The 23,939-nt window shown below is 42.8% G+C and overlaps 1 protein-coding gene across 1 annotated transcript in view; it reads left to right on the forward strand.

Moving 5' to 3' along the window:
* MFSD8 (major facilitator superfamily domain containing 8) overlaps nucleotides 1-23,939 on the forward strand; it is a 212,570-nt gene that overhangs the window by 114,023 nt on the left and 74,608 nt on the right. The window contains exons 4-6 of the mRNA XM_085641529.1: nucleotides 12,877-13,117; nucleotides 16,777-16,890; nucleotides 19,745-19,889. Of these exons, the coding sequence (XP_085497655.1) occupies nucleotides 12,877-13,117; nucleotides 16,777-16,890; nucleotides 19,745-19,889 (500 nt within the window). The remainder of the gene's footprint in view (nucleotides 1-12,876; nucleotides 13,118-16,776; nucleotides 16,891-19,744; nucleotides 19,890-23,939) is intronic.

Raw genomic sequence — 23,939 nt, forward strand, 5'->3', positions numbered from 1 at the left:
GATGAGTTGGTATAACACTTGATGGTTTTTGTGTACAAGACAGAGGTGCAACGTCAGGCACTACACTTGTAGGAGTAGATCCTCCCTGGCTTCAGGCAATATGTAAATTGCCCCCTTCCCCACGCCCCAGGCAACAAGGCCCTTGCGCGCACAACCTGACTTAGACCCTACCTTTGGGCCAAGGCGTCAATCCCACCTTCGCTGGGTGGGGGTAAGTGACAGTTGCAGGGCTGTATTGCTCAGTTCCTTCCAAGGCGTAAGGCTGGGCATGTCTGGTGGAAACTCAGCATCCTCAAACACAATAATGCTCTGCAGCGGGCAAGCCTTCGGGAGAACCTCTCCCACAGCAGCGCATTCCTCTGAAAGACAGCTGACTGCCGCAGAGTCCACATTCAAGGACTTCATGAGGAACAGGATCAGGTAATTGAGGAGGGTCCTAAAGGTGCACCACCACCAGTCAGTCTCCAGCACCTATTGTTCCATCTGCTAATCCCCCCGTCACAGGCAGCCTCAGGCTCACCCGCCGACCCTGTCACTGCTGGGCCTCTGCGGCACTCCTGCTCGTCATAAGGGCCTACAAAAGCCTGGTCTATTCCAATACCGACAGATGGGCGAGCCCCAGTTCAGTTTGTTCTGAAATTCTTCACAGTGCCAGGGGGCAGTCGGGACCATCAGGCAACTGTGTTTCGCAATCCAGCATCGGCGATCAGTGAGGATATGTTGGTTGGGATCCCGGATATGTGGCTCAGGATGCCATAGGTCTACTTCATGTGGCCATTTTGGCTGTAGGCAGGCTACGCCCCCACAGTTTTATCTTTAAATCCATAATCTGTCATCTTGTAAGCATTATGCATAGTAAAAGAATTGCTTCTTATAATGCTCTTTTAATTTCGTTTTTTTGTATTTGTTGTCTGCTACACCAAAAAGCCTGATCGTAGTGAATTAAGACTATGGGACATATGTACAAAAGGATTTAGTATTTCTTAATGGACTGAATCACAATTTCTGTTAGTTAAGAAATGCGAAATTGCCTTTCCACATATACAAAGGCAGTTAGGGAATCACAAATAGGGATTTCCTAAGCACAAGAGCAAAGAATTTCATAAAAGTGAAATGGGCATTTAGGAAATGCTATTATCATTGACTCCAAGTCAAAGGTAACCATGTGGAATTTAAAAAAATGCACCCAAAATACATGTTTTAAAGTGCCATGTAGCACACACATGCCCCTAGGGCATTTGTGCGCTTTACATGTGCACCAACCCGTTTTTTTGGAGTGCATCAAGGGGGGCCTTAGGCTCATAGACTCCCTTGATTTTGCATTTCCTAATTTGCGATTTCTGATTAGGAAATCAAAAATTTGACAATGCAACACCATTCGTCCCTATTGGGCCCATAGGCATGAATCGTTTAGCATTTCCTAAACAGAGGTGTCTTAATAGCGATTCCTATTCTGTAGGAATCGCTATTAGGAAATCTCTATTTTTGTACATTTAATTTTGGGAAATCGCAAATTTGGCAATTGCAACACCATTCATACCTACAGGTCTTTAAGCCCATAGGAATGAATTGTTTAGCATTTCCTAAATAGCAATCGCTGTTGGGAAATCTCTATTTTTGTACATTCCATTTTGCATTTACTAAATAGCGATTTCTTTGGATTCGCTATTTAGGCAATGCAAAATGGAAATTTCATACATATGGCCCATGATTACTTATTTAAAATGTAGTAGATTCAGCGTCTTTTTGGATTTGCATTCAAACATATTCTGTTGAAGCAAACATATTCACCATCCTTATAATTTCCATTAATGCTTTAAAGAAATGCAAAAATTGTTCTTTAAAGAACATTGTGAAAGCAAAGCCAGATATTTTAGACATGATTACATTTCTCTCATTTATCAGCATTGAGCAACAGTACACTGTCAACCACTAAATCAAAATACATATTAACCCGTTCTGTACAGTATGAGAAAGATGAGCACTTAAAATCAAACTTGCTGGACTAAAGTTGTGCTTGGTTTGATTGGTAAGATATTTTCAAAAATGTTTGATGTTAGTCTTGATTAGATTGTGGTGCAATTTACAGTGCTGAAACGAATATTATATGGGTGTTTACCCTTGAAGTGCCCCTTTGTGTAAGACCAGTGCTCAGTGTGTGATAGCTGGCAGTCTCAAGTCTGTTTACAATTATGTTTTGTTACAGTATCACATTTAAAACCTAGGCAACCTTCTCTGAGCATTCACATCTAACATGCACAAAACTGCCTATGGAATAAGGGTGGTTCAATGTGGTTTCCGTTCATTGTTTTTAAAAGTCAGGGCATTCACCTTTTCATTCCAGAAATGGGCCAGCATGCTTTTAGGTACCACTCTTTTTAACCCCTTACTCAAAATTCAGGTGTGCTTTATCGATTTTCAGTCAATTGCAATCTGCTTCTTGGCCAGCAGTGTTGCTAAGTCAATACATTTAATTCTTATTATTTGTCTTGGTTTGTGGCAACAATCCACAGACCTCTGGGTGAAGAAATCAGTTCTACCTGTACATTGAGTAAAGGTTTGTGTAATGGACCTAATGTTCAGATCCTGTTGAACATATACATCACACTTGGCCGTGGAGATCTTACAATCTTTAGTCTTCCCTTTTCCCAGATGCGCTTATTTGTAAATGTTGTACGAGTCTGTATGTGTCTGGATGAGTTTTGTATTCTGTCTTTTTTGGTATATGTACGTTTCTTTTCCGGAGGTCACCTGTTCAACAGTATACTGAATGCACTCCTGAATTCTATGTGGAAATACTGTTGACTTTTATGTACAGATATATTTCCCCAAAAAGTTTTAAAGAAAGAAATGATTTTAAAAAAAATATATAACGAAGATAAAATAAACAATGAATTCAATTTTGTTAATCTTGTTGATATGATCTAATTGCTTGTTGAGCCCTTGTTGAACTTAGTCCAGCTGTTACAAAAGAGATATAGGTCTTGTGGGAGCCCTTTACTGTATGTTGTGTAACATCTCCACAATCATATGCTATAACAAGACAAACTTCGACCCACATCCTCCACTCTACATCTGGAATATAGATGCCACAGCAGGGATAATCCTACCAATGTTCCTGGGCGTGAGGTACGTTTTCTGCAAATATTTAAATTATATTCACTTAAATCGAGCATTCCAATATGACCAAGTTGTGCAACGTAATGTTAAATTCCAGTCTCCATCATTTAGATAGTTACCAGTGTCGGTTGCCCACTTTTATCCGAGACGTGTAAGTGTAAGGTTGAATGTGCCAAGGAGTATTCATAACATGTTAAGGCCATCCTTCTGGATTCATGCAGTGTGAACTGTAGTTGAACAACTCCGTGGGCCAGAGGATCCATATCTATTTCTTCCCCTAAATTGTTTTTAGCAGCTTCACCATCGTCCCATAGAGCACACCACAGTCTCGCATAAATCTCATAGTACCAGTTTACCCTAAAGTACTTTACGTAGTGGCGAGCGCATACATTCAAAATGTAACCTTAGACAAAACAATCAAAGAGGAATGATTTGCTATCAAAAGCACCATTTGTAGTCTACGAACAACTTCATACCCATCAACATAATTTAATCACAGTAATTAATTTTAAGATTAACAACAGAGAGCAGATTATCAAAAAAGTTCATTAATTAGGACTGCTTGGTAGTAATTCTGTCCATTAGATAACTATTTCCAGCACATGATTTGCGTTAGTGGAGCTCTGTTTCCTCAGGGCTGTTTCAACAGTTTTGCATTAAGCATTGATTATAAAGACAAAAGAAATCATAAATAGATACCAAGCGTGACACATTAAAAGATAAAGAAAACAAAGTTAACAAAAGTAACAATTTAAGTTATTCAAAAAACTATACATGTCCTAAAATATAAATATATATTTGTAAAATATTTTTATTGACTTTTCGGGCTTACAGGCAAATGGCAGTATCTCTGCGAATACAGGAGCATAATTGTTGTCAGTCATCGTGCTCCAGGGCTGATGTGAATGAGGGTTATTATAACTGGTGATGTCCGTCAGTTTGGCCAATCTTATTATATGCTGTCTACTAACAAAGTAAGTTTTGTCAAACAAACAACGTATCCATCCTGTAAGTAGGTGTGTATTTGGTGTTCCTAGTGTCAGTGCTCGCACGTGTTGTCACATCGTCAGTGTGGTTGAGTTACGTCAGGGGTGGTGCTCCATGCAGGCTCTCACCACCCTCTTTGGTGTCTCAGTCGGTGCTCTTGCCCTATAGTGGTATGCCTCTGGAGAGGAGGGATGCCAGGGTGGATTGTTCTCCACCGCTGGGTTAAGAAAGGCTGACAGCTCCTTAAGCCGCTGCTCGGCCAGTGACGCTTTGTGTAGGCCCTTTATCTCGTCTGTCCTCAATATCGCCTCCTCAGCTGTCGCCCAGTGCTCTACCTCTGCCTTCCAACTGTTGTGTTCTAGTTGTCCCTCTGTGGACTTCCAGTGCCTCACTATGTGTCTGCGTGCAATGCCCAAAGCAAGGTCCACACACACCTATTCCTAGCCTTCCTCTCTGGTTATCTGGTGTAGAGACCGAGTAGACAGACGTCGGTCGTGCACATATTGCGTCTACCTAGCGTCCTCTCCAGGTTCTCCATTACTGACCTCCAAAAGGTGGTAACCACAGAGCAATGCCACACTATATCTGCGAAATCCGCATCAGCTAGGTGGCCCCTGAGGGACCCGTGGGCTTGTGTCTGTAGCCTCATGTTCATCCTGTGAGGTGTGAAATGTGTCATATGTATGTAAGTGAACTGGATGTATTTGAATCTCGTGTTTTGTGAGACCTTGGCAGGGTGCTCCACTGCACGTGCCCACTCGTCTCTCCTACTGGGCTTGGGAGCTGGGTAGGTCATCGAAGGTCCCAGAGAGTAGCGTTTTCTTCAACCAAGTAATCAACCATCGCCCCTCCCCCCAATGGCAAGCAGGGTCTGCAGTGTGGCATTAGTTGCAGGCTCGGCATCCATCCCTCCCAGAATGTCCTGAAGTCCATGTGTGAGAGCCCCATATGTTAAGAACTGTGCGTCGGGTAGTCCTTTGTCAGCCATTAGGCTGTTGAGGCTTCACAAGGCTCCACCATCATACAGGTTCCCTTGGATGTCTAGCCCTGCATCATGCCAATCCTGCATACGTAGGCTCGTGAAGCAATCCCTGTGTGGTGTGCACCAATTGGCAGTGCTGATGCATACATTCCCCCCTGCCCCTCCGTAACATCAACCTTCAGCAGCGTAGGCCAATGGGCAGGACTTTAGGTATTCCAGTCATCTTCAGATTGACTTCTATCAGTAGCGCCACTAAGGACCCTCTTTATGAGGCTCCCTGAGTTCACCTAGTTCCTGAGTATGCCAGCCATTGCACCACCCACTATAGCCGCCAGATAGTACCATTTGTAAATGGGTACCCCCAGGCCTCCACGTCGGATTGAAAGCTGAAGTACGTGGAGAACCACTCTGTTCCACCCTCATCCCATATCAGCTTGCGTAGTCTCAGATTAAGGGACCTGAACCAGGCCAGTGGTATCCAGATTGAGATGTTAGCAAAATAGCATAACACTTTGGGCAAGATAACCATTTTGGATAAGGCAATCTGAGACATGATAGGCAAGAGGACGGTACACCAGAATGCCACACAGTCCCTGTATGGCTGTCCCCAGATTGCCTTCCAGAGTGTCTGCATGAGTGTGGGAAACCTGAACACCAAGGTATTCAAGTACCCTGAATACCCCCATTTTGCCCGCGAGGCGTTTGACTTCGGAAGGGAATGTCAAATCGCAGCTCACAGGGAAGGCGCACATCATGTGCCAGTTTTTGTATGAGTCAAGAGACTTTTCCCAGCTCCTCCAGGCATTCCAGGCTCCACGGCACTCCAGTGTCCACATTTCGGAGGTAGAGCAACATCTTCACAGAGGGAGACCACGTGCTCGCTATCCCCCAGCGGAATTCCCTTCCTCTATCCCCTTGCTCCAGAGTGCACAGGCAAATGGCTCAACTGCCAGAGCAAACAGCAATGGGGATAGCGGACACCTCTTTCTGGTGCCCCAGTGGACTGAACACTTCTGAGACCTGGTTATCCACGTGCACCCTGCCTTTTGCTCCGGCATACAAGAATGCTACCCATCTGTCCCAGCCTGCCCCAAGCACCATTTTCCTCATGACCGCTCTTATAGCCCCATTGCAAAGTGTCAAATGCCTTGCATATGTTGATAGATAGAACTACCACCCTTGGGTGGCTGCTCAGCTCCCTCTCCTTCAAGACTCAATATAACCTCCTGATATTGAGGGAGGTGTTGTGCTGTGGGATGAAGTTGGTCCGGGTGCACTAGTTGTTGCAAATGCCTTCAATAGGCGGTTTGCGAGCACCTTACTTAGGATTTTATAATCCAGGTTCAGCATGGAGAGCGGTCGGTACACCGACACCTCCAGTGGGTCTCCAGACGCTTTGAGCACAGACACTATCAACGCTTCTCTGGAAACTTTCGTGGGGAGACCACTGTCCTGTGTTGCCACATAAATCTCCACCAGCTTCGGGCCAGGAGAGATTTGTAGGTCTGGTACTATTCGGACAGTATAAGCCATCTGTGCCCGGAGTCTTCATCTGCACAAGGTCCTTAAAGGGTGTCCATATTTCGGGATCAGTCATCCAGCACCCCCAAGGTCTCACTATTTGCTGGGGTCACCTGTGGGAGCTGAACATGTGACAAGAAGGCAGCAGTCACCCTTGTATGATTTGGATCTCGTTCCATGTAAAGTTCTCTGTAGTGTTAGGTGACCACCTCATGGCTCTCCCCTGGAGCATGGACAAGTGTGTCCCGCTGTCCTATTATACCTGTAATGGGGTGGCCTTGTTCCCGTGATTGGATCAGCCAGGAGAATGATCTGCCAGCTCTGCCTCCTTCAGCGTCTGTTGTGTCTAAGTGTTCTCGCCTATCCAGTGCTTTGAGTTTTTCCGTGATAATTGTGTGACTCTCCCGTGCCTCCAAGAGGCAGTGGTGTAACTTCAGGTCTGTCACTTGTGCCAGTTCCAGTCGTCTAATCTCCCCTTCCATGTTAATTAAGTCCTTATCTAGGGAGCAATGAACACCCTCTGCCTGTCCAATACAGTACCCTTGTACTACTGCCTTGAGAGCATCCCAATTTACATTGATGTGGGTGGTTGTGTGCCAGTGATGAAGGAACTAACCCCTAATTAAGTCTGCGTGGGGTCTTGGAAAGTGGGTCTCTCAAGGTGGGACACCCTGATTCTCCACATCAGTCTGGGAGGCATCTGTCTGCTTCAAGTAGCCCCCATGAGCAGTGGGTTTTGGTCTGAGATCATTCAGATTAAGTGTTCCATGTGGACAATGCGTTCATCTAATGCCGAGGAGCACACCAGTCTGTTGAAGCCGACGTGTAACACTTGCACCGTCGAAGTATGAGTACTCGCTCCGTTGTGATTTTTGTTGACGCCAGCTATCAACATGGCCGCAATGGTACAACCAGTTTCGGAAGCCTCTAGCCTTGTGCACAATGGGCAAGTCCGCCGACAGAGACCTATCTACCTCTGTGTCTAACACACAGTTAGTCTCCGCCTAGGTCCATTGGACTGTGAAAGACGTGAGTCAGCACTAGGGATAGGGTCTCCAAGAACTGGATCTGCCCCATATTCAGGGCATTGATGCACCTTATAGTAAGTGACATACTGTAAGAATACCACGCTCCACCATATATCTGCCCTTGGTATCCAAATTGACCCCCAGTGGCTCAAACAGAACCCCGCCCTCATCCATATCAGCACCTCTTGGCGAAAAAGGAACAACCTGTAGCGAAGACCTGGCCCCCCCCAGCATTTTTGCAGCTTGGGTATTTCCTTGTCTAACAGATGCATTTGGGTTCAGAAATGCCAATATCTTTGCTGGGCGAGCCCATCCCCCGTACATTCCACACTAGAAATGTATACGTGATCTCACTCCTCGTCTGTACATGTCTTCGTGCAGAGGCCCAATGCCCCCCACGAATGGGCCAGGATAAGAGTACCCCACCGTTCTCCCACTACCAACTCCATGTGTGCCTGTGCAGAGTCACTTATATGAGTATGATATCAGGGCTGATCTGACAATAACAAAGCAATTGCAACTGGTCCCAACTCCCTCCCCCAGGTCAGAGTGGCAACGGCCGTCTGTCCAGTAGTCTCATGGGTAGTAAACAACACAAGCCTATGTCCTGTGTCATATAGGCGAAAGTGGTCAGTCTAGCAGGGTGGTAGCTGAAGATCATTGTGGAGGAGCCGTTCCACATCCAATCCAGCATAGAGCTAGTGTAGCAGGGTATAAAAAAGTCCCATCCGTCAGGTACAGTACATTCCTCCGTTGCCGAGGCCCTGCACGAGTGCCAGTGTTCATCCACAGTCGATCCTGCACCTCCCAGCGGCTGTTGTCCGCCCCTATCATGCCCGCACTCGTCCAGAAACAACACCTCCTTTAGCCATCCCCGCTCACAGGTCATCTGCCATCCAAGGTGTGATCAGTGGTCTCGAATACTGCAGGTGCTGGAGTTCCTCTTTGTCTACCACATCCTAGGCGGAGTGTGTTGTGCTGCTACTGGAAAAGGAGCATCCAAGAGCTGCGAGAGAGTTGGCCACTTCCAATTCTGCAGCCCATTCCAGCTCAGCCTAGGTTATGAGTAGTCTTTCCCAGTCCCTCCCCCATCGTCCATCGCCTTTTGCACTTTTTTGAGTCTTTGGCCGCCTCCAGCACTTGTCCACACCATGTACTGTTCCAGCCGGTCCCAAGCGCCAGCCGGTTCATCAAAGAACAGAGCCCGGTCATCCACTATTACCATGAGGCGGGCAAAAAACTGGAGCAGGTATTTTAGGCCAACCTCCCAGGGGTCATTTTTCACCACCAAGATAGCGGTCCACTGCTGCTAGACACCTCATGTGTAGTCTGTGAAGATAGCTACAGAAGCACTGTCTGTCCGAAAGCGTCTAGCCCTGCGGGCTCTCTGCAGCATGTGATCTCTGTCCTTGTAGTGCAACAGACGCACCACCACTAGTCAATGTGGGCGCCCTGAAACGGGGAGGTCGCGCTGGTACCCTGTGGGTTCGTTGTAAAGCAAAGAAGGGGGGGAGGCTCTGGAGAGGCCACCTCTTGGGACAGCGAGTTCTCTAGGTAAGCAATCGTGCTCTTCTCCTCTACACTTTTTGGTAGCCCAACCACCTGAATGTTGTTGTGAAGGGCTGTGCCCTTCTGCATCTTCCACCAGGTAGCGCAAGGACTCCACCTCTGTGGTCATTGTGTTACCTGCTTCTGCAGTCTAGACACCGTTGGGCTCAGTTCCTTTAGGGTGCCCATATCGTGCTTTACTCTATCCGCCAGCCTGCGGTGATCGTCATGCAGAATGCGAAGATATGAAGAGACCCAGTCGATCTCCTGTGAGGTGTTGACTGCACATAGGATCTCGTCCAATTTATCAACTGGGGCAGCATCGGTGTCCTGATCAGTGGGTGTCTGTGATACCACCCCTGCCCCCCCCCCAGGGCTCCCAGCTGTGTGGGGGTCTTCAGCTCCACGGCAACTCGTGCCCTCATCAGGGTGTCCCTTGCGGTCCTCATGCAGCCCATTTCCACCCTGCAGTATCACAGCATCATGGCCCCACTGGTATAGGGAGCACTCAAGCAGTGAGGCAGGTATCAGGCCTCCCCCTGCGTGCCCGTGCTGTGGAGGCCCCCAGTCGTGCTCAGTGTGTGTGCAGTCCGAAGGGCCTAGTGGTCCAGAGCAGCACTCCTGGTGAAATCCAGCCCTTTAACACAGGAGCCCGGTGGCTGCCCCAAAGGTCAGCTTGATGAGGCAGCAAATGGACGGAGGTCCTGCGTCCGTTGCGCTTGGGTCCCACTCCAGCGGATCAACCTGCGGTAGTTTGTGGAAGCCCCTGCCTTCCTATTTCTGCCGCCACCTTCAGCCACTCCGGCCCGTCTGGCAGCAGAAAGCCTCCACTGGAGTATGCCGGGAACATCTGTGTCGCTGGGCCCACTCTCAGGCCTCAATCTCCCCTGGGTACAACCCGGTCACCATGCAGCTATCCAGCCTCTTGCATTGCCTCATACGCCTGTGGCCACTTCTCTATAGTCCTGCCACCTGGTTGTGCGGCAAACTCCCAGTCCCACCACTGGAACTGGGAGTTTGGCAGGACCTTCTCCTTCACCGTTCCAGGTCGCTGATGCCATCTTTCTGCTCATGCAGTGGGCCGCAGACTGATTTGAGCTTGTCCCATCCGCTGCGGGGGGAGGGGTCAAAAACTTGCATCATTGTTGCTGCTGACATGCAGGGGGAGACCAGGGGGCACCAACATGTGTCAGTGAGGCCCCTGAAAGGGTCAGGATGATGCCGGATAGAAGGTGGTTGGTTTGCTGAGCTCCCATGGGACTGTGTGGTTAGGCACACCGCCCTCCTAAAAGTTATCTTTACAAAGCCGCAAATAGTAATACATATTTACTTTTATACATTCTGTAGACATACTAAAATGTTACTACTGTTAGGACCAGCAGGCAGCCAATGTTCTCTGTATCAGTAACCAAGAAAAACCCAAAGCTCTCATTTCTAGTGGTCAGCATGGGTAATTATGAAATTATCATTTAAACTTACATAAGACAACTTAGAAGTGTTTAAAAGTGTTAACTTTTTAGAAAGAACAAACTTTGAAAACAATTGCAAGGAGTACAATACTTTTACAAATAAATAGAAAAGCCTTATTAAATATCAATCTATGGATGTAAAATACCTAAAACAAAACATAGATGAGAAAGAGGGTATACCTCAGCGGACAACCTTATTTATGTACTCATATAATTAACATCTGAGGCTTCAGAATGTGTAATCCAAATTGTAATTCTGGAATAATATTTGTAAGAAAATATTGATAAAATGACCATTTTGGTCAGTAGTAAGTAATAAAAGCATAATGTTCATAAATACAAATTAACAAAGAATTTCTCAAAGATGATCTGAAGAAACCTTTTCATGCATTGCTTCAATACATCATCACAGTAAACGATACAGTGTAAGCAAGCGTCCAGCCAAAATCTTGCTGAAAACTTTGTAGTGTAGTTGACGTTCAACATCGATAAAAGTGTGAACAAGGACCCAGTATATCAGATCTCTGTTTCAGGAGAGACACAATAAACTCTTCGTTGCTTTTATTAGGCAGAAAGCACTTTGAAAATGCAACTGAATAATGTTCAGCTAGTGTGGCCACCAGTATATTTACATAAGTATTGTAGAATTCAGATGGTAGTCCATCTAAACCCGGTGTCTTACCTTTGGCCATCTCCGCTATGGCTTTCATAACTTCTGAAGCTGCTATTGGGCTTCCTAGAGCTTTCCTCTGTGATTGTGACAACTTGTTCAGATGTGTCTGCCCAAGATATTCTCCTACCTCTTGACGCTAATCTCATCCTGTTCTCCATATAGTTCAGAGTAATAAGCAGTGAATACTTGGTTTATTTCTTCTTGGGTGATACAACACTCCCATGTTCAGTGCGAATGCTCAATATTGGGGATCCCTTTAATAAAGGTTTAGACAGCTTTGCTAGGAGCCTACCTTCTTTATCTTCTGCTGCATGTGACCTCAGCACATATTCCCCCTACTCCATGCATCTCATGTGTTTCCCTTTACCAAATCATCCTATATTTTTGGATCACTGGATCTGATCCTCTAATTCCCTCAATCACAATTGTATCTCTCGTGCGAAGATCATGTTTACCCTATATAATCTTCTTATACAGTGATCCTTTATCACAACGCTAAGGTCTCCCATTCAACCAATAGGTCACTTGCTCTGCTACCATTCTATTGTAAATAATTTTAGAATTGAACCTCTACTGTTGCTTCTGAAGGGCCAGTCCTCCGTTACGCTAGCCTGTAAGCTCTATGTAGGGATATTCGTCATAGTCCTCCCTCCATTGAACATTACCATAAGAGTATTGTGGTTAGATTATGTTTTACAAAGATACCCTAAGTGCATGACTAACGCATGTATGTCGCTGGTGCACAACATTCTTTCAAGCCTAACCTGGAGATCCTGCACCGGGAAGTCTTTTCAGTCAAAAGTGGTCCCATGTACTAGAACACTGTAATGGGGCTTGTGAAAGATAACAAAAGTGGAGTGAACGTTAGTACCGGCAATCAATGCACAGCCTGATCCGTAATGACTTCTGTGAAGCATCAAATAATGTGAAAATAACAAGCTGAAGAAGCTAAAATCCATTCCTGAAACATGATGTTGGCTGTTCAGCCAATTCCACTTCTCACTCCACATCCCTTAATCAGAGTTACTTCTATTAGGGTTTTGCACATTGGAATGCTGCTTCTCGGCGTTCATGAAGGTAAACGTAAAATAAGGGCCACCTTCTTTGTGCATGATGGTTAAATAAGAATGTACAGGCAAAAGGATTTACATCTTTTTTTGTACAGAAGTATGTGATTTCTGCCTCATGGAATTGTTTTCTTTTCTTTTGAAACATTACTTGCATTAATGTAGTCTTGGATTTGAATCTCATGTCAGTCCAAATTGAAATGTTAGCAATCAGCCAGTTATACTTTTAAAACTGTACTGTGAACTGGACCACAATACGTGTCTTGGTTGTTTAACATTTCTTATCTATCCATCCTTACTTGTTGGATCGTAGTCAGAAAGCACGTTATGCCTTTCTTATTTTTCTATTGTGTCTTTTGTGTATTGCAATATGGTGTAGAATAAAAGATGGTTTGATATATTAATCCTAATTGCGTTTTTTTGTAATCATGCAGTGGTATGTATATCATGGCTCTTACAGTGCTTTTCATTTTCCCCGCAGATTGATCAAACAGCAGATACAAGTTTCCTAGGATGGATCATAGCTTCATACAGCCTCGGGCAGATGGTAGCCTCTCCTTTGTTTGGCGTGTGGTCGAATTACAGACCAAGAAGAGAGCCACTTGTTGTCTCAATTTCCATTTCTGTGGCTGCAAGCATCCTTTACTCTTATGTCCATGTTCCTTATTCCAACAATAAATACTACATGGTGATTTCTCGTGCACTTGTGGGGTTTGGAGCAGGTAAATCTAAAAACAACATATTTAATAGAATACTGAATCATTGTCATCCACTAATTCCGAAGATTTTTCAATGTTATGTTGAATCTGGTTGCTGCTTGGCCACTTGGATCTGTTAGGTTCTTTGGGTGCAGACTGTGGTCTGGAATATGTGGGTTCCAAAAGGGGGGAGCTCCAATGTTCCCCTCACCTTATTGTGGTTGAGAGTTTTTCCTGTGGTGGCACTCTCTCGGGGGAAGAAGTGTGGAAAACCTGAATCTGACCTTTGAGAGTATAAACTAGCTCATGGCCTTTATCTTCAGGGTATTCTATAGGGCAAGTCAGATCTTGCAGTACTCCACTTAACTGGTGTTAGGTTTTTTTATGCACTGTTGTTTAATGCAAACTTGACCCAAGGGCATTTAGTGGCTTTGCATGGGAACAAAACATGTCAAGTGTTTTCATTATTATTTAAGTCAAATAACCAGAAGATACAGTGGGACAGTAACCCAACGTCAGTCCCCTCACCTACCAGCCATCCCTATCACCCGCTTTATTCCAACTCTAGACCAAGGCGGGCTCAGTTCCAGGACTTAGGATATATGGTTCTTTTTTCCGGGGACAATGATTTGTTTGCCACTACGATATTTATAAGTATTAGCTCTCAATCTTGGAATCGTCCAGAATCTTGGCACCCTGAGTTTCTTACAGCAGTACAGTTCCCTATATTCTTTTCCAAAGAATTCCAAAAGTGGACCCCGCAGTTCTGTAAAGTCTTTTTCCTTGCTTTAAGCTGTCTATTATCATTTTTCCTTCCCCATGATCTACCATAAACATTCAATGCATTTACCTTAAGTGGGGGCCATCTGTTGGTCACAAAGCGATAAGGTTGTTTGTTGAGCTGCATAGAGATGAGCTGACCGCTCTGGCCTTAAAGCGGGTAAATCTCTTTAGCAGTTCAGCCCAGTGACTCTACCTTCAGGCATCACTCCAGCAACAAGCCTGTTATTTCCTCAATTGTGGTGAGCACAAGGTCCTAAAGAGTGGCATCTGTGGTCAGGACCTAAGGATGTGTGTCAAAGTCCCATCCTCCTGACATCCTTTCTAGTACCCTGTATGCCTGTAGCAAGGTGGTTGTCCACAAAGTTGAGAAGACGCTGTTATGATCCAAAACAGATTTATTGGCCATGCATCCAATAGAGGAAATTACAGGGAAGCAAGGCTGACAAGAAAGCGACTTAACAAGTTTAAGGTCAGCAGATAACTGCCTTGGCAGAACCCCACCATACATAACATAACATGGTTCTAACCTAGAATCATGGCAATTAAAGAACCAGTACAGAATACCAAATAATGAAGAATACTACAATGCCCCACATGATTAATCTGTGCCAAGCTTTTCTGGCTGTCTCATGTGTGAGTGGCAAAGTTGTTCTTGCGGGTGAGGATATAATCCCATTGCTTCTCATTGAGGAATATTTTAAATTAACTTACCCAGGAATGTTGAAACAAGGGTTTCTCCCCTTTGCATTTAGAGTTGAACATCTTGGAGATACCAAATGTAGCATGCTGATCTCCCGTACAATTCTGCAGGTACATCTCAAATGGAGTCAGGTTTCTACCTGCCCCCTGTTTAATTTTAGGGTCTGTGAGCCAGTAGTGTAGCTACATATTGCTGTAGCGCTCTGCTTTTGTAAGATCATACTCGACCTTCAGATATTCACAAGTCTCAAACTCTCTGTGATCATACTTATTTGTTTTTCAGTCTTCGTCTATCCATTTCCAGAATGTTAGTCTGTTTAGGCTAGGGTGTGTCAATAAAGTTTCTATCCTGTAACCTAGTGTTTTTTATTTGACTCCGGGTTAATGTTCTGGGACAAAGAAGGCAAAAAGGAATAAGGTGATGGTCAGACCAGTGAACTGGAGTACGTTTTTCAACCTCAATTATGTCGGTTTTGGTGATTGTGATATCTCTGTCAAGCCTTTTTTCAAGCAGGGGTGCTGCACGATATTATTCACATTCACTATTGAGTAGAATAGGGGCAGTTGTGGTACCATAGAGGCACTGGAGTTACCCCAGTGTGACTTGCACTACCCCACACAAATGTTCTTTGTAGTGGAACCGGATTTTTCTGCAAGGAGTTCTAGGAGTTGTTTAACAAACATGAGTTTACCTCTTGTAGCAGGCTAAATGATGTGAAAGATCGTAGGTTTCTGATGTTTTTAACTTGATACAGTGAAAAGAGGAATACTGATCATATTTTAGACTTTCTCTCTGAAAAGATGATTTATGCACTAAAGCAACACCTCATTTCTTTTCCTCACAAAGGCGGATGGTCAAGTATTCAAGAGCTAGGAGGAAAACCTGGTGGAGAGGCATCATTGAAACATGTTTCTTTCAGTCATATTAAGTGTCGCATATCATTCTGTATTTTATCTGAAGTTTCAAGTTTGTATTTTGGCGCTGACCTACTACTATGTAAAAAGATTGTTCGGGTTGCTGAAGTTCCTTTTTGATGATATCTCATCAGTTTCACTTATTCTCTGCAAACTCATGGATGCTATTTATAAATGCAACAAGACCATTCGTATGTTCATCTGAATGAAAAATGGAAAGTGGCTACCTACAGGCTTTGGGAGAGATCAGTCGGAGGAGCAGTGTGAGAGCGCCACAGAATTCTCCCCAAAAATTCCATTATGCAAGCCATATAGTAACAGTGGACCATTGAGGGTTTGGTGTGAAGTTAATAACACCACTTTCAATCATGCACAAGATCTCTATTTATTTATGGAGTTTTATATAGCATAAACATGACCCAATAGGGTATCCGAGTGCTTTACAATAGGGTATATGAGCACTTTACAAATAGTCAGGAACATATGAGTAGGAGACAAGTAAGGCCAAACAACATGGTCATGAAAGATACAGGTGATCACACCTCCGGGCTGGTGGTAGCAGAAGTGTAAGAGCTGGTGTGTTTATTTCGTCAGTAGAGATTCCATATTCAATATGCATATCCGGAACCACAAAATCTCATTTTCATGAGAAGGAGCACATCACCAAAGAGGGTAAAGGTAAAGGCATAGCCATGTATTATAAGATATGAAGTATTTCATACTGTGCGTTATAAGGGTATTGAGAGTAAAGACGGATTTTTGTGACGTTATGAAGGAGCTCCTCAGTGACTTGCTTTATCCTTTCAATGTAAGGCATAGATAGTTTAGGCAATATTTACGGAGTCAACTTGAAGTTCTGTAATAGGGACAGCAATATATAAATGAAATGTGTATCTCCATGCATACTATTGTTGTAAGGATATTCCTGCTGAATTTTAGGAGAAATATTTTTTTAATGTTCATGACTTCCACTCTTATTGTATCGAAATCCACAATAGCCTACCAAATTCCCAATAGCCCACGAGTACATCTTGGTCACCTTGGTGTTATATACATTTATATGCCTCACAAATGCTACATATTTTGTTTTATTTTGTTTTATGCTTCTGCATGTGTATAATCTATGAGTCCTGGGAATGGGTTCCTTCACAGAGAAACAAATATGAATCTGATAATGATCTTTTTACTTCAATGTTGAAGAATGTCTCTGAATGACTCAAGCTCGTGTGAGAGGAAATGTTTGAAAGCTCAAACTAACGTTTTTTTTTATACTTTTACTTTTGTAGGAAATGTAGCAGTAGTTCGGTCGTATGTTGCTGGTGCAACATCACTTGGAGAAAGAACAAGCGCTATGGCCAACATCAGTGCATGCCAGGCATTGGGCTTTATTCTAGGACCTGGTACGTGTGTCCCCCTCATCCTTTCCATCGTATTCCAGCCCTTAATTTAATTATGAACAACAACCAGACCCACCCTAAGCCCGCCCCCTCGCCCCCCCCCCTGTAATCTTCTCGAGTGATAACAATATTGATCTGTGGAATATTTCCCCTGGGATGGTCTGGGTATCATATTTTTTCTTCGAAATAATGGAACTTATTTTCATCATTTATTTCCTTTTGATATAAAAAAAAGTACCTTTATTGCATAAGTTAACAAAACTCGTTTCTTCATATAGTTTACTGGTAGAAATAAAAATATTGGATCTCAGTTTAAAAAAAAAACAGTTAATCATGCTTATTCATTTTAATAAGGGGGATTATTAGACCATAGCAACCTATATATGCCTTTACAGAATGATACCGCCAGACTTCATTTATACACTCTCGGGATTTGATACATAATTTAAAGCTTCTTGTAACTTGTATGCTATTAAAAAGCAGTGCCTAACTTTGAACTCATTCACCCTATTATTTAAGTAGCTTATACGAAGCCTGTTAAAAGACTGTAAACAACATAATTTAATATGTGGTACATTACTTTACCTTCTGCCCAGCAGTTGCACCCCCTCTAGTTTGTGATAGTCGTTTGAAATATTCCCTGATTTTGAAAATGCCTTACTTTTGTAAATGCACTACCATTTTAGATAGAACTGTAAGATAAAGGAAAAACGAAAAGTGTGGCTTGAGTCTTTTTCTGATTTTAATAAAATTATACAAACTGAAACAGATTTCATTTCCACGCTTACTGTTGCATATGGTTGCACTCTTGTTATCAAATAACCTTTTAATCACACTTCTCCGATTTACAAGAGCGATTTCCTCTGGTTGTATTACCTCTGAAAGAGTTCGAACCACATTATAAATAAAAAACTTTCACCTTGGAGTTAAAGAACGTCTTATTATGCAGACAATGATAGTCTATCATTATCTCTCCTGTCTAAGGCAAAACATAAAAAACTATGTTTTGCTTTGGTGAATGATCAGCGTAAACTCAACTCTAATATCATAGCCCACTTGGGAGTCAAGGGTTGTCTTGGGTTGAGCTTGAGTGGGCTCTTCATATTTTTTCTTTGTCTTGCATCCAACTGTAGGAATGTAAACTGATGTCTTGTGACCTGTCTCAGCACAATACAACAAAGAAGGGACAATTTTCGCATCATAAGCTTAGGTTTTTGCAGACTAATTATGTTCGTACAATATTTGAAATCCCATCATGCCATTAAAAATAGTTTAAGGCTTGCCAGGAGGGTATTGTATGTGGTAGCTTCGATCTATGGTTTGATTCTTAAGTAGACAGACGTAGTATATACTGGTACTGCATCTAATAGCAATTCATTCATTTTCTGTCCGTAATACTTTATTTTTTACCAAGGACCATGTTTGTCTTACTGCAATTAATCTCTTCTTTGTTCGGTCATATAAGAACTGAATGCTTGAGGCTGCTTCTGGGGGCCCTTTGGGGCTTTATTCAAGTAGAAATATGTTCTCTGTAAACTGCAGTATGTGGACAGGGGGCCTACTTTAAGAGGCTGTGTTTTCGAGTTGTTTTTTAACCATCTAGCACACAGAAACGAAATAAGAAAAATTTGTGACCAATTGCAACATTGCTTCAGTCTGTCCTTTGTATTGAACTTTGAATGATTGCAATCTCCAAAGTGCTCTTTGCTCTCCATTCATATTTGTCCTATTTAATAATGGTGATTGCAACCCTTTACCTTTTTATTTGGTCCAGTGGAGCTGTTCTGTTGATGCTATGGAAGGTTAAATGAAAACGAATGTAAGCCATGAATAGCATGTGCTTGGCTAGTTTAACATGCTTATTTTCTAGTCATTACTGAGCACGACAATCATCCATCACAGGTGTGCAAGCATTGAATCCAAATTACTACACAGTGTTGGGCCTAGCCCTGAATTCTGCATTGAACAATTTTATAGACTTTTTCCTAAGTAGAATCTTGGATTTGGCTTAATTTTGTGTTGCACACTTCAGAAGATTTTACGTGTTTACAGGCAGTTTCCTAGTGCCATTATACCTGTTAGGGGAACGATGCGCTTTATAAATGCTTGTTAATAATAATTATAATCATAATAATACCAAGAGTGTAATCAAATTATAACTTTTAATAGTGATCTAGTACTAACCAGGATCAAGGGATTTTTTTAAACACAAGCCGTAGGAACTAAATAAACTAATGTTCTATTTACTAAACAGAATGTGTCCAATTGGTCCCCTGTTCCCACAAGGCAAGGAATCTCTCATTCCAATTTGGGGTACCACAGTACCTTTTTACTTGATAGATATGAGCATTTCCATAATAAAGTTCAAGCTTCTAATGTTACAATTTTAGTACATAAGCCTTCCTACTGGATGCCTGTTAATAATATAGCACCATGGATTCTCAACTACCATTCCTTTTAAAAGTTTCTTCTTGTAATACTTCAATTATTTACTGGTAATCTCATTACTCAGAATCTTCTTCCTCCTCTCATTCCTTACACCACGAAGTATGTCTATGCCCTAGAGCAGCCTGCATACCTAAAAGAAACTAAATTTGATTCGTCCCGCATCTATAAAGAACCGCCTCTATTTATATAGCTCCTGAGTCAACCCCCAAAGCAGCTGAAAAGATCATAATCAAATTGGGCCAAATGGCAGGACGGGTGGGAATTTTGGAAAAACTGGATTGAGGAATTCGAAGGCCCACACCGCACCCCTCCAGCCTGGGGAAGTCCTGCTATAACTTTTGCGTGTTTTATTTGAATCGATACAAAATCAGTTTACTGTGGAAATACTTTACTCTCTTTTTTCCTTCAGCTTTCCAGACTGCCTTGACACTAATTGGGGAGAAAGGCGTGACTGTGGCTGGTATCGACCTCCAGGTGAACATGTACACTGCACCTGCCCTGCTTGGGGCGCTCCTTGGAGTTGTCAACATTATCTTACTTTTCGCTATATTCAGGTAATAGTTTAGGAGCAAACAAAGCATTCTGTTGCACCATTTTGAAAGATGAGTACAGCAGAAGGACCACCTTCTTGAGTCCGCCTGCTCTACATGGGCTCATTTTTTAATGTATCGATTTATTCACATAGGCTGCATCAATAAACTTTGATCAGAATCAGTCAAACAGTACATAGGACACTAAAAGGAAGGTGAGATTTATATATACTAGCATGGTTGAGTATTGTGTTAGTTAGGGATGCTATTGTATGAAAGAAAAATATCATAGAGAAAGATAAATATAAGTAGAAACCATCTAAGCATGCAACACACGTGCTGGGGCAGGAGGCAGTTTTTCCTCCCCATATTTGGCCTATTTACATTTTAGCATATTTTCTTTGGTTGTGTGGCATTGTGCTATAATTATTACTCATTCCATTGAGCAGCAGGAAGTGATGCTTTAAGGTTGTCTTGATTTTCAGTAGTGAGGATCTCACTCGCCTTGGCTGTCAGAGCTGTCTGCAAGCGCCATGAGACTCGTGTGAGTGATATGCGCGCGATACAAATGTTCTTGACTTGACTTGACTAGATGTGGCATGCAGCGGTAGGTCTTAGAAGAGAGAAGGACTAGATTATGCAAGCAGCTCCTGGCGATTTGGGTGATGTTAAGTGGTGCAGATTAGCAGATGTTACGGGTAGTCAGTTGTAGTTTTGGGGAGTCACGTGGGAAAACAAGTGTTAGAAATGTATAATTGCCGAAGATGGCCAACAACCTTTACAACGCGGTCGTTACACCGCGATACATTTACATCGCAGTCATCACAACGCGCTAGATGGCGCTTTACACTAAGGAATAGTATGATTTAATATTCCAACACCTTCCCTACTGTTACACACACTGGAGTTGGAATAGTAAATCATATAATTCCTAAGTCCATCACCTCTAACGCAAGTCGTTGTAACAACCGCGATGTACCGTAACGCCATCTAAATGATCGCTTTGTAACGTCACTTATTCCCGAAGATGTGGTGTGACTAGGGAGAATATATAAGGCTTTAATGGTTAAAAGTAAGCCTTTTTTTCAGAGGAGAGAATGCATAGTCTGACTTGTTAAAATAGTCCAGTTTGTGGAGTATTTGTATGCTGAAAACTAGTGCTCTCTAGTGAGTATTGAGTACTTGTGAATTGTTCATCCCTTCACCTGTATAGAAATGGATACATAGATTAATCTTTCATCTATTTAAGACCTGATGTCTTGCTGTGGGGCTGAGAAGATTCCATTTTTATAGTGAGGTTGAAAAGGATGCCAAGGTTTTCTTGCTGAGCAAGCATTAAATCAAGATTGTAAGTCAATGTTGGTCCTAGTCCTCCATTCTGTAATGAAACAATTTTATAAAGACATTTAAAGGATGTCCAAGAGTGTAATTAAATTATAACTGACATTATTTCATAGTCATCTTGAACAATCCATGCGCAAGGGATGCTTTTTCAAACACAAACTGTGAGAACTAAATAAACTAATGTTATATTTACTAACCGGAATGTGTCCAATGTGGTTCTACTGCTTTTCTCACAAGGCAATGGATCTGTCATTTCAGGGTGGGGTACCATATTATTATTCTACTTGATAGATATGAGCATTGCTATAATAAAGTTCAAGCATCTAATTTTACATTGTTATTTCATTAACTTTTCTACTGGATGCCTGTTTATAATATAGCACCATGGATTCTCAACTACCATTCCTTTAAAAAGTTTATTCTTAAACCTTTTGTGGAAAATAGATTGTTAGGGCTACAGACAGGTGCAGGCAAGGAATGAAAGCATATGACCTCTATGTTCGCTATATTCAGTATGAGGGAGCAAAGGACTTTACATTATCTAATGACAATGAGAAAGAGTGTTATAAGAGAGAAAAGGAGAGTATCCACTACCAAGCTTTGGGGATGGCAACAGGTAAAGGAAAAGGAGGGGAATATTTGGATTGTAAGGTGATCGAGACGGTCCAGTCTATTGTTGCTATTGAAAGTCACCAGAAAATCAAGCTAGTCCATTAGAGAGGATAATGAAGTGGGGCGGTCAGCATTAGTAAAGGCTGCAGCAAGATCCAGTCCAGAAGTGGGAGGATGGCTGAAAGGTGTTTAGAGTGAGCAGATGTGATTGATTAGAAGTGTGTGAGAAGGATTTTTCAGGGAAGTGGAGTGCTTAGACGCCAGACTGAAGGGATTGAGCAAATTGTTGAAGGTAAGAAATAATGAAAGGGGATTGAAGAGAAGGCATTTGTATATTTTGGAGAAGAATACGTGTTTACACATTGAGTAATACTTAGGGGAGGAGGTAAGATCTGCTGTAGGTTTCCATAGTAATAAAGACTTTGCAGCATATTTCAAGTATGAAATCTAGTTACCAGACTTAAGTGAGTGAATCAAAGGGAGGGGGGGGGGTAAGGCAGTGCGAGTTGTACCTCAAAGGTGAGAGCAGTTTGATTGTCTGAAGAATCAAAGGATCAGGTGGAGCACATGAAAGGTCAGCAGATTTGATTAGTTTGGTAATTTGATCGAGTCAGGTGATGTTAATGTCAGAAATTCTGGCTCAGTGGGGTTGTGGGGCTATGGGAACGAAAGAGGGAAGCGGTAGAGCCTTGAGTAAGCAGATGAGAAGAAGGCTGCAAAATCTGGTGAAGGTAGACGGTATTTGAGAGTTGTGGGTGATGCAGAGGCTCGAGAGAGTAGGTTGTTAACTGTGCAATCAAATCATAGTGGATGAGGTCGGAATGCAGTGCCAAAGATTTTGGAAGAAGACTGATTTGGCATTGTCGAGTGTCATTTATTGTACTTCCAGTTTGTTGGTATGATGTTAGATTTTCATTGGTCTTATTTTTGCCTTATTTGTTAAGTGAGCACATTGTAGTTTTCAAGGTATGCATGTGAAGTGTGCTCTAGGGTTGAAGGAGTGTGGCTAATGGAGAGATGGCTCACAGTGAAAGGAATTGTTCAAATACCCGCAAGGGTCAAGTTCATGGTATAAAAAAAAATATATGTATGTATATATAGCAAGGGGAGGGGATCCTGCCGAAACGTGTAGCAGCCTTTCTAACATAATACATGTTTGGAACGCTACCTTCGATTTGCAGTGTCGTTTTTTGGGAGATGGAAAGATAACCGGAAGTGGTGAAGGATATATATATATGTTTTAGATGCGTTTTGATCTTTGTGGATCTGGTCTAAGGCTGCTGTAATGCAACCAGGGAGTATTTGCTTTTACATAAAGGGGCAGCGGAAGTGGAGTGGGGGGGGGGGGGGGGGGGTAAATTGTCATATCAAATGATCTATGATCTTAGTATGATGATGTGGTCCAGAATAGAGGGGGTGATTGTAGTTAGGGAGTATGAATGTGTTTGAAAGCAGTAAAAGATCCAGTAATTTGCCTTGGTTGTACATAGGTATGTATTGGTAGTGTCAGTTTTGAACAGTGAATTATGTCAGAGTACCAAAGAGAAAAAGGTGTGCTGAAATTGTCAGAGTTTGGGATAAAATGTCAAAATGTTGAGTGAAGTTGAGTGCGCTTGAAATTTGCAGACACTGTCAAGGTCTTCAAAGAAAGATCTAATTGCTCTTGTAGCACTGACTTGGAAGGGGACACTAATTGCCGTGGAGTCATAGTCTTAGGAAGATGATTTTGTTGTAGGTGTTTATGAAAGGAGCAGTTGTGTGAGGCTTGTTGGAGTGAACTCTAACTCTGCTGCTTCTGTGTTTGTTGCGAGCCGTGCATGAGAAGTTGGCATGTTCAGTGTGGCGAGTGTAGGTGTGGCAATTTTGTTTTGCGAATGATCCACATTTCAGTGATAACTACGAAACTGGAAGCGGTGAGGTAGGAGAGAAAACGTTCAGTATTGAGAGGGCATATTGCAAACATATCTGGTGTTCCATTTTTTGTTTAATGCATTTTTATATAGCGCAGACATTACCCAGAGGTGTCAGAGCACTTTACAATAGAGCGAAGAAAGTTACATGAGAAATTCAGAGCAACAGGGTGGTAGGTGACAATACATTTAGCTACTACGGTTACTC

Source organism: Triturus cristatus, chromosome 2_2 (assembly GCF_964204655.1).
Source record: "Triturus cristatus chromosome 2_2, aTriCri1.1, whole genome shotgun sequence".
In the NCBI taxonomy this organism is placed as follows: domain Eukaryota; kingdom Metazoa; phylum Chordata; class Amphibia; order Caudata; family Salamandridae; genus Triturus; species Triturus cristatus.